Source organism: Lemur catta, chromosome 3 (assembly GCF_020740605.2).
Source record: "Lemur catta isolate mLemCat1 chromosome 3, mLemCat1.pri, whole genome shotgun sequence".
In the NCBI taxonomy this organism is placed as follows: domain Eukaryota; kingdom Metazoa; phylum Chordata; class Mammalia; order Primates; family Lemuridae; genus Lemur; species Lemur catta.
The window spans coordinates 20,457,894-20,473,143 of record NC_059130.1 but is presented as its reverse complement, the minus strand read 5'-3'; the positions used below and the strand labels follow the sequence as shown (position 1 = coordinate 20,473,143).

Below are 15,250 nucleotides of genomic sequence, written 5' to 3'. Positions count from 1 at the left end.
GGATTGGTGCGAGGAGAGGCGGGGTCATTCTGGCATCCTGGGCGGAGCGCGGGGAGGCGGTGACCGCCGCAAACCCGGCGAGGGCCTCGTAGCTCCCGTGCTCGGCGCGCGCCCTCCGCCGAAGGAAGGAGCGGGACGGCTCCCTACCTCATCGCCGGGGACCAGGGGTGGCGCTTGGCGCGTGTCGGGCACGGGAGAGTGGGGCGGGAGGGGGGTGGCAGTGGAGGGTGTGGGAGGTGCAAGGGTCAAGGAGTTGGTGGCAGTATTAGCCCTTGGGGGGCAGAGGAGGGCGTGGTGTGTCTGGTATGGGATGCAGTGGAAAGGAGGGGGCCCTTGTGAGTAAATTCCGAGGTGGTTCCTTTGAGGAATCCTCTTCTTCTCGGTTGCCTTTTAATTTGCCAACAAGAGAGTCCTCATGGTCTTTGCTCAAGTTCTGGAAACTTTCTCTTTGGGTGGGCTTAATCACCTGCTACTTCCTCATAGAACTGCCTGGGACCTTTTCTGATCCTGGGCACAAACGTGGGGAATATGTCAGAAAACAGGAAGCTGCTGCTGGGCTTTGTGAGCAAAGTCCCCAGTGGGACTGCACTTGGGAACTCAGGCAAGACTCACTGCCCTTTATGCATGGGGCTTTTCAAAGCCCCCAGGCTCTTGCCTTGTTTGCACACGGTTTGCACCACTTGTCTGGAGCAGCTGGAACCCTTCTCAGTAATGGATATGCGAGGGGGAGACTCTGACACAAGCTCTGAGGGGTCAATATTCCAGGAACTCAAGCCATGCAGTCTGCAGCCGCAGATCAGCATCCTCTGCCCGGTATGTGATGCTCAGGTGGACCTGCCCATGGGTGGAGTGAAGGCTTTAACCATAGACCACCTGGCCATGAATGATGTGATGCTGGAGAGTCTGCGTGGGGAAGGCCAGGGCCTGGTGTGTGACCTGTGCAGCGACAGGGAAGTAGAGAAGAGGTGTCAGACCTGCAAAGCCAATCTCTGCCACTTCTGCTGCCAGGCTCATAGGTAAAGATGGGATACCCAACTTGGTGTGGTTTAAGAGCAGAGAACAAAGAGGTGTCAAGACAGAAATCCCTTGGTGTGCAGATGGAAAGGAAAGCCCTTTTCAAATACCATCAAAGGTCAAAGAGCAGTATATGATGCAACTGCAAATACTCCAGAACAATCGTTAACCTGGTCAGCCTAATACCTGTAGTAATAGCAGCAATAAATATCTGCATAGTCCTTTTCAGATTACAAAGTACATTCACAGTTTGCTGCGATCATCAATCATTTGTGTAGTGAGTAATTTTACTTGCTGCTGGAGAAACAGGAGTATGACTATAATAGCATAGATCCTGTTCTTGATCTCATTTGGTCATTGCAACTCTTAGAAAAGCAAGCACTGTTTTCACTCGTTTATTAATTGAAGACTCTGAAGCTCAGCAATAATTTACCAAGGTCCCATAATTGGGTACATGTGTAACAGAACAGAGTATTAAATTCAGATCATCTGACTACATTCTGTGCTCTTTCTACTAACCCATGCTGCCTTCCTAGTACAGGTACTGATTGGACCTCACCTTAGTCTTTGCCTTGCACCCTAGAATTATTCTGGGTCTTGATGAGGTCAGCTGGTAGGAGTTAACTGGGGTGCAGATTATGTCTTTTATGGCATTTGGTGAGTAGTTTGTCAGATGGATCACTCTTTGTCCCTTCTTATTCTCCCCTATGCCATTTCAGGACATCAGAATAGTAAATGACCATGGTTTTAGGATTAGCCTAAAATAGTTATTAGGTTCTGACTTCCATTTGTTTTATGACCTCACCAACAGAACAAGTTAGTAGTCTACAGTCTTTCTATTTTTAGCTCATAATTATGTGATAGACCCTATGACTGTCTTGCTGCCAGCTAAACAGCTGACTCTATTTTCTCTGCAACCACTGTTCTGATGCCAGAATAGGCATATAAGCTTCAAGTTGATGTAATGCTAATGAGGGGACTCTAAACAGTCACCATAGTTTCCTAGGGATTTGCCTGAATCTCTAAAGCACTACAGAAAAGGGGAATTGAAAAAGAGAGCTTTGATTCTACTGACCATTGATTTCACTCTTTCTAATAATGTTGATGACTCTGGAGGGAAATTCTAGCCTGCTGACTTGGGTGATGTAGATACTAGTCAATGGAAATGTTTTACCAAATTCTTAGATGCAAGCTGGATGAGACTTTTTGTCATTGCCAGCTAGCTGCTCTTTAATTGCTTAGAGTTTATTGCTGTGCCATCTGGCCCAGTTTCTGTCTCTTCGTGCTGATTTTCCACTGTGCTCTCACCTCTATCTTGCCTTAGGTCTTGTATAAACTTGCCAAATTAACTCTTTGAGGAAAATTCTAGCATGTAGTCTTAGTGTTGCAATGTTTTGCAAAGGCATATACCAGGCCAGGACCCTAGTCTATTATAATTCTGTTCTATACAACAGCCCTTTCAGATAAGTATTGTCCCCACTGTACCAACAAGGAACTGGAATCAGAGAGGATCATGCAATTAGAGGTTAGAGCAATTAATTGAACTCAAATTTGTTTAATTTCAGAGCCTCTGCTCCTAAAACCTCTCTGCTAAACTGTTTCCCAACCAGAATTATTCCCTTATTTCCTGTTCCTGACTCTGTTTGCCCCTAGACGGCAGAGGAAAACAACTCACCATACAATGGTGGACCTAAAAGACTTGAAAGGCTACAGCCAGATTGGGAAGCCCATCCTGTGTCCTGCTCATCCTGCGGAGGAGCTGAGGCTGTTCTGTGAGCTCTGTGACCGGCCGGTGTGCCGCGATTGTGTGGTGGGGGAACATCGGGAGCATCCCTGCGACTTCACCAGCAATGTCATCCATAAGCATGGGGACTCCGTGCGGGAGCTCCTCAAAGGCACACAGCCCCATGTGGAGGCCCTGGAGGAAGCTCTGGATCAGATCAAGAGGATGAACAGTGCCCTCCAGGAGCGAGTAGAGGCAGTGGCAGCTGATGTCCGAACATTCTCAGAAGGCTACATCAAAGCTATCAAGGAGCATCGGGACAAGCTGCTGAAGCAGCTGGAAGACATACGGGTCCACAAGGAGAACTCCCTGCAGCTGCAGAAGGCACAACTGGAACAGCTGCTGGCAGACATGCGCACTGGAGTGGAGTTCACTGAGCACTTGCTGACCAGCGGCTCAGACTTGGAGATCCTCATCACCAAGGGGGTGGTAGTAGACCGGCTCAGGAAGCTGAACGAAGTCGAATATAGTGCCCGTCCCAGAGTAAACGATAAGATATGCTTCTCTCCCAAGGAGAAAGCAGGCCTGTGCCACGGCTATGAAGTTTATGGGACTATTAATACCAAAGAGGTTGATCCAGCCAAATGTGTCCTTCAAGGAGAAGGTAGGAAGACAATTGCCATGGGCCTTGAAAGGGCCGTGGATAGGGACATGGTATTTAAAGGTTTGCGGCTTGTTCAGCTAGGAAGCACTCCCCTACTGACGAGTTTACCTGGGGTGGGGTGGGGGAGACATACTGATCTAAAAGGCAGTGATCTTTTCCTTTCTGATTTGTTCTAGTCAGGGTACACTTAATATTCAATTCAAGGGTGAGGCTTGACCCTTTTCCAGGTCAGAAAAGTGGCAACTACCGACATACTCAAGGATCATGCTTTGTTTCTATCAGATGACAGAACAGAGACAGTGCCTATAGGAGATTAGCAATGAGTAGGGCAGGGCAAAATCCTGCCTGCCCAGAGGAGCATGGCAGGCCCCAGATTGCCTGGATCAAGTTGTGAAGGGGGGTTCAGAGGAATAAACAAGACAAGATTACGGTTTCCTTTCTTCTGTGTTCTTTTTGGCTCACATAAACTGTATTGGCATTTAAAAGGATATGGTAGGTGTTTCATTAAGTAGGAAAAAAAAATGGCTTCTTTTGACCAGTGTTCTATTTCTAAAGGAAGCATGTTATTCAAACATATTTCGTAGATCAATCCTGACAGGAAGATTGTATCCTACAACCATCTTGACTCTGGCACAGGAATTCTTAACTGTTTGGAAGTCACAGATCCCCTTAAGAATGTTCTCTCCCCTAGAAACACCCACTAACCTGGTCATACAATTTCATGAGATTCTTAGACCCTTCATAAGCCTTTCCACAGACCTCATAAAAGTACATGAACCCCAGGTGAAGAAACCCTGTTTTGCCTGAATGTTGGACTAGGGGCTGGGTAGCTACTGGATGTTCTCCCAACACCCTGGCATGAGCCACTGAGTTGCAGAGGATCTCACAACACAGAGAGTCTAAGCTGGTCAGCTATACCCCCTGCCTATTCCAGCAGGATCTGGAGCTTCGAGAGGTTAGTTTTGGGGTGACTAGCCTCTCTCACAGGATCTTGGGATTTTCTTCTCCAAATACCTAGGTCAATCCTGAGTATTTTCCAAGCTTCCTTAGGGCTGAAGTTAGGGTCCAGGATCCTGTGTGACCCAAGAGCAGCTGCTGGCTGAGAGAGAACCAGGTTCACCAGGAGGGATTCCCAAGAGGTATTCTCTGGGAGGTAGGGGAAAAGCAAAGAAAGAGAGCAGGGTGGTTACAATAAACAGGAAGCACAACCTTTTGTTCTGAAGAGAAAAAGCAAGGTGGTACCTGATCTGGGGCTGCTGTAGTCATGCAGTTTGCCTTTGAGGTGAGGATTGCACATTTATCTTTTGCAGATCTCCACAAAGCCCTGGAGAAACAGACTGCCTCTTTCACCCTGCTTTGTAAGGATGCCATGGGAGAGAGCATGGGCAGGGGAGGAGACAACGTTCAAGTCGCTGTTGTCCCTAAAGATAAGAAAGACAGGTTTGTATGCCACAATTAGGTGTTATGGGTAACAGAAAACTGGAAACATGAATTCCTTTGAGATATTGGAGATGTTAACTGCAGTGTTTCATCTTGCCTCTCTGTGATCCTATGAAAATATGTGATATGACCAGTTGGACCAAATGTGTTTTCTTGTGTGAGTTTTATACGTATATTCAATTCTCTCTCAAAGGTATGGTCTGCCCCTCAGACTCTCATCATCTCAAGCTTTGGAGAGGACTAAAAAGTCTTCTGTGTAAGATTGAACGGTGCCCTTCTCAAAATTCAGTCCCCCTTTGCTACTAAATTGTGCCAGGGGCAAATTTATTATATTTCTCTGGAATTGGAGTACGGAGGGACAACAAAGAGCAAGAGGGTTCAACCGAAGCCCGCTGAAAAGAACACAATAAGGAAATTTGTCCAAATGTCAGAGTAAATTAGGATTTATGCTGCTCACCTTCTGTTGCAAAATTAACTTGTGAGGCAAATGGAAGAAGCACTCTGTTTGGGGACACTTAAAATTAATATTGAATGGAATGGTTTAGAGTTCACTACATTCTAAAGAAGTAGCAACTGAACCAGGTTTGTGGGAGTGAGTGGTTTTTAACTCTTATCTCCATTCAGTCCAGTGAGAACGATGGTCCAGGATAATAAGGATGGGACGTACTGTGTTTCCTATACCCCCAAGGAACCTGGGATCTATACTGTGTGGGTCTGCATCAAAGAGCAGCATGTGCAGGTGAGTAAGACCTATGCGTGTGCTTCCCTGAGCTCCTTTCTCCCTGTCCCCCTCCCCAGGGTGCTGTCATTTTAGGATCTGGAGACATTTCTCATAGGATCAGCTGTATAGAGAGACTGACTGGGATTCTCTTTTGTTTCTTCTCTTCACTTTAGAAGCTGCCCAGAGTTTGCTGCTCTTATGCTTACTAGAGGATATTAGTGACCATATGAACTCTCTGTCCCTATTTCACACTCTGGCAGTTATGCTTATACTTTATCATTCTCCCACTTGGTTTGTTAGAATTAATTTGGGGAAGATGCCTTGATCAAGGGGGCAGTCCATCAGCAGATAAGCATACACATTCAAGAAATACAATCTAGCTTAGGATTTTCCAGCTTTGTCCAGACTATGACCAGACATGGACTTACTAGAACACAACTGGGAGGGTTACACCCCTTCCTCTCAACTGACCAGTCATCTATCTGCCTAACCATCTGCCCATGTAATTCTCTATTTTGCATGTATGCTTATCTGTTACCATGGTTACTATAAACAAGTATAACACAAACCAGTTACCATGGTTATGACATGTCACCATGTTACATTGTTACCATGTTACATGGTTACTACAAACAAGTATAACAAACAAGCAAATATAACACAAGTAAGTATAACACTTTCCTTCACAAACAAGCATAGCACTTTCTGGTTTAGAGATTATGAATTTTTAAAAATTTGGTAATACATGCCCAGCAGAATCTCTCTGCTGACATTGGAGTAGTCAGAAATTAACACTGATGGGACAATAAAATACTATACAGCATCATGATATGTTAGGTTTGTGGTCTATACACTAGGAAACTCATATTCAATAGCCACTTATTGCTAACCTAAATACAGTATGTCAAGAACAGGTTAAGTATTTTTGCATACATTATTTCAATTTTCTTCAAAACCACTGAGGCATAGGGATCATTGTCCAGTGAGACTGAGAGACCAAACTTGCCACAATACATAGTAACTCTGTAGCAAAATTGGAATTTGAACCCATTTCTTTGAACTCCAAATTGTTTTTTTAAATAGATTGGAGACTAAAAGGAGAGGAAATTTAACATCTGAAAGGCTTCTAAGGTGCCAGGCTTTCTACTTTGTGCTTTCTCAAACTATATGGTTCTCACATAGAGATAGGCACATTGCAACACTTATTAAATACTTTTTGTTTAACATAGGGTAGAAATTAGAAAATGAAAGTTATCCTTGAAGGAAAGGAGGGGGCAAGCGGGAGTTACTGATTTGAGAATTATTAGCCACACACACTTAACCTTTCTCCCTTCCATATATCTTCACAGTCTCAGAATAAGTGGCAGGGTAAACAGGTATGCCATGTCCAGGATAGAGGGGTGGAAGGAAAGAGGATATGTGTGAAGAGAAGAGGCACTTGGCTGAGAAATTAGAGGGAGGCCCACAGGATGTCCTAGCCTTGAGTTCACAACATTCTATTAATTTGATCTTACCCATATTGTCACCCTTTCCTGGAAATATTTCCTTCAGCTTCTTTCTCTAACTCAAATATGGTCTTCCCAGAAGACACTGCTGCCCTGGTCACCCTCTCAAATTATTAGCTATTTGCTCTTCCTTACTTCTTCTATCACTGGGCCCAGAGATTCCTTAAGAATTGAGATTGACAGTCCTAGGGACCAAAGTCCTTCACATGAAAGCAAAAATTGAGATTACTAATGTGTCAAATGATATACATGCTTTCACTTCACCCAAGGCTGGAGTAAGGCAAATCCATTAAGAAAAGCTTATGCTTATTGTGGCATGGGCTGCTGCTTTTTCTACCATCCTGCCAGAACAAGCCCCAGCTAATACAGATGTCACTGGAAATGGAGCCCACTCTGTATGACCCTAGTCAGTGTCTGGAGAGTTCAGCCACATGGAAAAGATCAGTGCCCGTATTGAATCATTGGCATCTGTGGTGAGAAGCATGGTAGAAGGGCTGTACAGACTCCTGGATTCTTTCACTGCATTTGTATCTGCTTCCACCCTGCTGAGCAAGATTCTTGTCCTCTAATCTGTTTCTCTCCTGTTGTCCTTGTCCCTCCCTCCTGGTCCTCGAGCCCTGCACCTTAGTCTCCTGTAGCACTTAGTGATGCTCAGCACATCCTGTTGACTCACAAAGTGCTGTTCTTTGCTCTGGGTCTGAACACTGCAGGGCTCTCCATTCACTGTGACGGTCAGGAGAAAGCACCGCCTACACCCAGGCATATTTCACTGCTGCACCTTCTGCTCCAGTGGGGGCCAGAAAACTGCTCGCTGTGCCTGTGGAGGCACCATGCCAGGTAAGGAGCAAAGGCAGTGCCCTCTGGGCCTGTCTGCCAGCAGTTGGAATCAAATCGTGGCCCTTCCACTGCCACACAGCCACTAGCTATATGGACTCAGGCTCTGTTTCTAGGAAGTAGTCTGTGTATAGAGATACCTCTGTTCTACAAGTTTCACTTAAAGCTTCCTTATTCAGAATGGAAATGGCAGCTGTAAAAGTTCCGAGTGTTTTTAGTTTTGATAACACTTCGTCAATCCCATGACCACTGTGTGTCTCTGTGGGATTCTTAATTTCACTCTGTACCCTTTCCAGCAGCCTGAGCAGTGTGAAAAATGTAGACCCATCTTATTCCTTTTAAAATTTTAAATAAATTCCAAAGGAGGCATGGCTGGGGAAATGGATGATTAAACCAATTATTTTGTGGGGCAGAGAGGAGGGTCAGCTCAGGCAAAGGATCTAATTATTTTTTAAAAATTATTCCATTATATCCTTGCTTTAATGGTGGGCCATAAAATAGGCTATTGTACCCTTCTGTAGAAACACTTCAGGATGTACCTTTTTTTTTTTTTAATGTTCACCAATCTACTCTTCTATTTTATTTCAATCATTTTACAGTTAAAGTCCAAACTAGTTCTTCTCCTTCAGGTAGCCAATTTTAACACTGTGCCATTCTTGGAGGCTTGGCTAACATGAGTTGATTTTCTGTGATCGGTCTTGAGAGTCCTCCTGACTACAGAGGAGTCAGATAGCTTGTTCCTCTTGCCAGGTTCTTCTTAGATATTTTCACTCCCATGAGTCGGAATGTTGCCAGGAGGTTTAATTTCCATGGTAACTGCTGGACTCCACTCTGATAGTTATTTCTCCCTCTCTTCTCTGTACCATGCAGGTGGGTACCTAGGCTGTGGCCATGGACACAAAGGCCACCCAGGTCGCCCCCACTGGTCATGCTGCGGGAAGTTTAACGAGAAGTCTGAATGCACATGGGTAGGTGGGCAGAGCACAGCCAGGAGTCTACTTAGGACCGTGGCACTCTGAGGGTTTCCTGGGGACACGCTCAGCCTGTTAAAGCTGTAGCCAGCACCGCTTCAGATTACCAGAGGACCCCAGACCTTGATTAATTCTGAAGAAACTGATAAAATTAAAAACAAAGTGCCTTATCTTACATTAAAGTGCTTTTTTGTGAGTTTCTCACTTATTGTACTTGTGGGTGATTGAGCACAAAAGACCACCACTACACTTCTCTTAAAGGTAGGTTGGCGACGTTCTTTCTACACCATAGGAGCTCCTTTCTTTTTGGTGCGGGTATGGTGGTATCTGTGCCTTGGAACTTAGAAATCATAGGGGTTGTTTAACTCCTTATTTTCTGATATATTATGATCGTTTTTATTTTTTCCTGAGCTGCATATTATTTAGATATTTCCTTCAAAGAATAAAAACCTCCTTTGATCCTATCCACTTTTTGTTAGCACAATTTTGGTGGGTTTACTATACATGTTTGTGACCATTTACATGTGATCTTGCTGTTTCTGTGGGGATCCCCCTCTTCCTTCTCTATGCCAAGTTCATCCTCTAGCCTAAACCTGGAAGATTACTCTTTGGTCAGGGGCATACACATAGAAAGTTAATGAAGGGGGTGGTGTTGAAATAGAACCTCAGACATTTTTTGCAGTTCTACTCATGCCAGATACTCTAGATACTTTCACCCTCCTCCTACCTCTTTGTTTTCTAGAGAGTAGACTTCACTTTTGTCTACATAGCTAGAAACTTAACTGGAAACTGACTCTTACAGCATGCCTGCTTGCTTGTTAGAGAATTCTGGGGCGAAGATGTACACAGTGCCAGTGCTTCAGCGCTGCCAAGGTCTTCACTGTATAATTTTGTGTGTTCTTCTGGGACTCTTGATTTCTTATACAGCAATAAACTCAGCATGTATTAAATATAATTATTGAAATCTGCATTGTAAGAACCCTTAAGTGGGTGACTCATTTGAGTGGTGAATTGGGTCAGGCGAAGGCAGTGAAGTAATCAGATGCTGACTGTCAGGTCCTTGTGGAATACATTTCCTCCTTGAGCCTGACAGGCATGGGCTGCACTGTAGCTATAACTACTAAGATATTACCCATCTCATCACCCTTTCCTGGAAATATTCCCTTCAGCTTCTTTCTCTAACCCAAATATGATCTTCCCAGAAGACACTGCTGCCCTAGTCACCCTCTCAAATTATTAGCTATTTGCTCTTCCTCACTTCTTCTATCACTGAGCCCAGAGATCAGGTAGGTGTCCTAGTTCCTCACTGAGATCGGTGATTCTCAACTGGGAGTGGTTTTGCCCCCAAAGGACATCTGCAGAGTCTTGGAGACATATTTGGTTGCCAATACTGGGGCTGTGTAGTGTGCTACTAGCATCTAGTGGGTAGAGGTCAAGGATACTGCTAAATATTTTACAACACTCAGGACAGCTTCCCGAAACAAAGAATTGTCCAGTCCCAAATGTCAGTAGTGCCACTGTTGAAAAACCCTGTTCTAGACTATTATCCTTAGTTTTCTAAAACAGGCTAGTCTTAGAGTTTATGCCTGTAAACTATATAATTTGCTGTTCCTCTATGGTTCAGCCATCTACTGACCCCAAATCATCCTCCCCCTTTTCCCCTTCATTCCTTGAAGATTATAGCACTGAGCTTGCTGTCACCCCAGTACTACTGCTTATCAATCTTGGGAGTAGCCACATAGATTTCTTAGTTCTGTGATCAGTTCCCCAATGTTCTTTTTCCCCTACCTTAGCCGCACATACCCTAGTCCTTGATTCCAACTGCAGCCTCTGCACATTTGACCTATTTAACACAGTTGATCACTTTCCCCTCCATGACACAGTTTCTTCATTTGGTTTATGTGGCATCATTCTTCTTACTTCTCCTGTCTCACTGGCTGTTCCTTCTCAGTCTCCTTTGCTAGTTCTGCCCTATCTTCTGGTTCTCTACACATGGGAGAGTACCAAGGATCCGTTCTTACGTTTCTATTAATATCTTTCCCCCACTCCCTAAATGACCCTCTCATGACTTTAAATACCACTGATAACTCCCAAATTTACCTCCAGATCCAATAGCTCAGCGGTCCCCAACCTTTTTGGCATCAAGGACTTTCATGAAAGACAGTTTTTCTATGGACCAGGGAAGCCGGGGGATGGTTTCGAGATGATGAAAGTGCATTATGTTTATTGTGCACTCTTTTTCTATTATTATGATATTATAATATATGATGAAATAATTACATGACTCACCATCAGTTGGGGACCCCTGCAATAGCTCACTTAACATCTCTTCTTGTATGAATAATAGGCACCTCAGATTTAAGATATCGAAAATAGACTTCCAATTTTCAAACCCCACTTCCCACTTGCCTACCACCACCAAACTGCTTCTCCTGCAGTCTTGTCCATCTCTTCAAAAGGAAAAGTACAAGTCTGTTCTTACAGTTGGTTGAGACAATGGCCTTGGAAACATCTTTGACTCTTCTCTCATACAACACATCCAATCCAGTGTTGAATCCCATCAGCCCCACCTTCATATACAGGCACACCTCATTCCATTGTGCTTTGCATTATTGCACCTCCCAGATATGCGATTTTTACAAATTGAACATTTGTGGCAATCCTGTGTCAAGCAACTCTATCTGTGCTATTTTTCCAACAGCGTGTGCTCACTTCATATCTTTGTGTCAGCATTTTCTAGTAATAAATTACTTTTAAATTAAGGTATATACACCTTTTCCAGATATAATGCTATTGCATACTTGATAGACTACAGTATAGTGTAAACGTAATTTTTGTATGCACTGGAAAACCAAAAGTATCACGTGACTCACTTTATTGAGATACTCCTTTATTGTGGTAGTCTGGAATTGAATCCACATCATCTCTGAGGTATGCCTGTATATCTGCTGGCCACTGTTCTCTACCTTCACTCCTACCATCCTGGTCTAAGATATCAAGCAAATGAAAACTACAATGAGATATCACCTAATTCCAGTGACAATGGCTCGTATCAAAAAGTCCCCAAAACAACAGATGCTGGTGTGGATGTGGAGAGAAAGGAACACTTAGACACTGTTGGTGGGACTGCAAACTAGTACAACCTCTATGGAAAGTAGTACAGAGATACCTCAAAGAACTAAAAGTAGACCTACTATTTGATCCAGCAATCCCACTACTGGGTATTTACCCAAAGGAAAAAAAGACATTTTATAAAAAAGACCCTTGCACTCGAATCTTTATAGCAGCACAATTCACAATTGCAAAGATATGGAAACAACCCAAGTGCCCACCAATACATGAGTGGATTAATAAAATGTGGCGTAAGTATACCATGGAGTATTACTCAGCCATAAAAAAAATGGTGAACTAATACCTTTTATAACAACCTGGATGGAACTGGAGACCACCCTCCTAAGTGAAGTATCGCTACAATGGAAATACAAACACCACATGTATTCACTATTAAATTGGAACTAAATGATCAACACTCATGTACATATGGTAGTAAAATTCAATGGAAATCAAGCAGGTGTGGGGGGGATGGGTAAATTCACACCTAAGGGGTACAATGAACACCTAAGGGGTAATGGACACACTTATAACTTTGACTCAAACTGTATAAAAGTAATTCATGTAACCAAAACGTTTATACCCCCATAATATTCTGAAATTAAAAAAAAAGATTTCTCAGCCGGTGTTTTGCAACAGCCTTCTAACTAGTCTGTTTCCACCCATACTCCCTTACAGTATACTCTCCACTCAATAGAGAGCCTTTTCAAATGTTGGCTCATGTCATTCTGCTCAGCACTCTCCAATGGCCTCCCATCTCACTCAGAACAAAAGTGTGTCTTCACATCAGCACGGAAGACCGTGCAGGATCCAGATCCCTGCTCTTCTCTGATTTCCTACCCACCCCCCTCCAACATTCTATTCCAGCCAAACTGGCCTGCCTGGCACTCCTGAAAGTCTCCAAGCACTGTGTCTTGGGCCTTTGTGATCACTGCCCCACATCTGCTCTTCTCACAGATGCCTTCATGAGGCACTCCCTCATTTTCTTCAGGTTTCTGTTCCAGTGTCAAATATCACCCTATTAGAGAGATCCCTAACTACCCTGGAGAAAATAGCAACTCCCCACCCCAGGGCTCCATGTCACCCTGACTCGGCTTCATCACCGTCTCATGTGTACGAGCATTCTGTTTATTGTCTGTGCTCTCATACTACTCTGAACGCTCTTTGAGGGCAGAGACTTGACAGTAACATACATTGTCCCCATGAAGGACAGTTCTCTGGCACATGACAAAGGCTTAATAGTTGATGAATGAATAAAGATCTAATTGGTACAATTTTTAGTTTGGATTCCTTGGTATCTGTTTTTAAAGCCAGACTTCCCTTCTCCCAAACCCCAATATTTGTTATTTAGCCAAATACCATTTGGGGAAAAAAATCTCAGCCTTCTCTCAAACCTGTTGGATATATTATATGCTATCGAGGGACCAGCCTTGAATTTTCCAATTACCTCAGACATCTAGGGAATTGCTTACCATGAAGTCTGTTGTATTATATCATCTTTCCCTATATGTCTTTTAATGAATCAGATTTCAGAACTGAGGATAAAAAACTTACCAATTCTTTTGGTGGGAAAGGTTTCAGTAATTGGACAACTCCATGTGGATGAAGTTATATTGCAGTAGAAAATTTCATTAAGATATCTAGGTTCTGCTAATGCCTTAGCCTTTAAAGCAATATCAATGGTAACAATTCTGTTAAAAATATTTAAAGTTTACATGGGTGGTGGTGGTGAGGGGGTGTTCCTTGGCCTGCACCACAATGTAGTCCAAACCCAATTTAATAAACTGCCCTGCCAGCCCAAAGACCTGGCAAAGTCAAAGTGATCTACAGAGCCCAAGACTCCAAGGTGAGGAAAAAAAGAGTTGGAGGATTTAGGGATTGTTCCCAATGTAACAAAGTGCTTCAGAAATCATCTCTGAGTTGCGAGCACTGAATCATCAACAAGATGCAGCATTATGACGTAAGTCATGCCTCTGGTGTTACAGGTAAGAAAAAAGAGCCACACATGAGAGTCTCAGTCCTCTGGGATGTTGTAACAGGATAAACATCTTGGCCATCTTAGATAAGAAACATACACATATATCTGTCAGCACACCTGCTCTCTCATCTCTGAAGTGCAATGGTTCCTCAACTTCACTCCAGAGGATGTATACCTGTATGTTAGGTTTGGCTCAATTAAGAGATGGTTTGATGAAGTGAATGCTAATTAGAAGCAGGATACAGTAAAGGAAGAGGCACTTCACTCTTGGCCTTATTAGCTCCTACTCATTGATTTCAATTCCTTCATCACTTCCTCAAAGATCTTCCCTGACTCGGTCAAATCCCTGTTATAAGCCCTTCCAGCTGCACAGACCTCACCATAGTGGCACTGTTTTTTTTTCTGAGACAGGGTCTTGCTCTGTTGCCCAGGCTGGAGTGCAGTGGCATCATCACAGCTCACTGCAACCGCCAACTCCTGAGCTCAAGCGATCCTCTTGCCTTAGTCTCCTGAGTAGCAGGGACCATAGGTGTGTACCACCATGCCCAGCTGATTTTTCTATTTTTTTTTTTTGTAGACACAGGCTCTCACTATGCTACTCAGGCTGGTCTCAAACTCCTGGCCTCAAGTGATCCTCCAGCCTCAGCCTCCCAAAATGCTAGGATTACAAGCGTGAGCCACTGCACCTGGCCTTTATTGTTTAATTAATATGTGAATAACTAAGCAATACAGATATTCTCCTTGTCCTTCCTTTCATACATCATCTCTGCCTACACCAGGATTTGGCTATGGAATCTGGGTAAAAAGGATTCAAGACAGTAAAAACTGTGTGGCTACATACCTTCCCCCCCATTCCCTCCCCAGGGGATAGGCTATTTTTCATTTCCATCTCCAGCCCCTAGCTACTGACTCCTATAATTCTCACTATGGCTGACCCTAATTTCATTTTTATTTATGAAAACATTTTAGTTTACCATATATGTCTAGGAATTTAAAATTTCTATTATAATTCTCTTTGTGCATACAGATATGCTTTTTAATGCTTCCTGCCCTTTCCTAGGGTTAGATGCTATTTAACAAATAGCAGTACAATATCCCACTTTGTAAATCCAGTTGTCTCAAGGGATTGTAGTAAACATCCAGATTTCAGACGAGAAAGGCCACATTGAGCACTGGTGTTCCCATGATTATTCTATTAGTGCAGGAGAATCTGGCTTTACCTTAGAGCCCTGCTAAAAGCCACTTCATTGAGTAATAGACAATTAGAGGAAACAACTCAGTATTTGTAA

At 43.6% G+C, this 15,250-nt stretch overlaps 1 protein-coding gene across 1 annotated transcript; it reads left to right on the top strand.

Moving 5' to 3' along the window:
• The first annotated feature begins 211 nt into the window (after nucleotides 1-211).
• Nucleotides 212-9,047, top strand: TRIM45 (tripartite motif containing 45). Its single transcript, XM_045546917.1, has 6 exons — nucleotides 212-1,016; nucleotides 2,668-3,401; nucleotides 4,712-4,841; nucleotides 5,466-5,580; nucleotides 7,778-7,904; nucleotides 8,772-9,047. The coding sequence occupies exons 1-6, from the start codon at nucleotides 529-531 to the stop codon at nucleotides 8,918-8,920; spliced, it is 1,743 nt and encodes a 580-aa protein (XP_045402873.1). The 5' UTR covers nucleotides 212-528; the 3' UTR covers nucleotides 8,921-9,047.
• The last annotated feature ends 6,203 nt before the right edge of the window (nucleotides 9,048-15,250 follow it).

What these genes read in the sequence shown, in the direction of transcription:
- TRIM45 (XM_045546917.1), top strand. Translation starts at nt 529, where the DNA reads ATGTCAGAAAACAGGAAGCTGCTGCTGGGCTTTGTGAGCAAAGTCCCC. An exon ending in TCAAAGAGCAGCATGTGCAG is followed by an intron (nt 5,581 to 7,777) that starts GTGAGTAAGACC and finishes TGAACACTGCAG; the next exon opens with GGCTCTCCATTCACTGTGAC. An exon ending in CTGTGGAGGCACCATGCCAG is followed by an intron (nt 7,905 to 8,771) that starts GTAAGGAGCAAA and finishes TGTACCATGCAG; the next exon opens with GTGGGTACCTAGGCTGTGGC.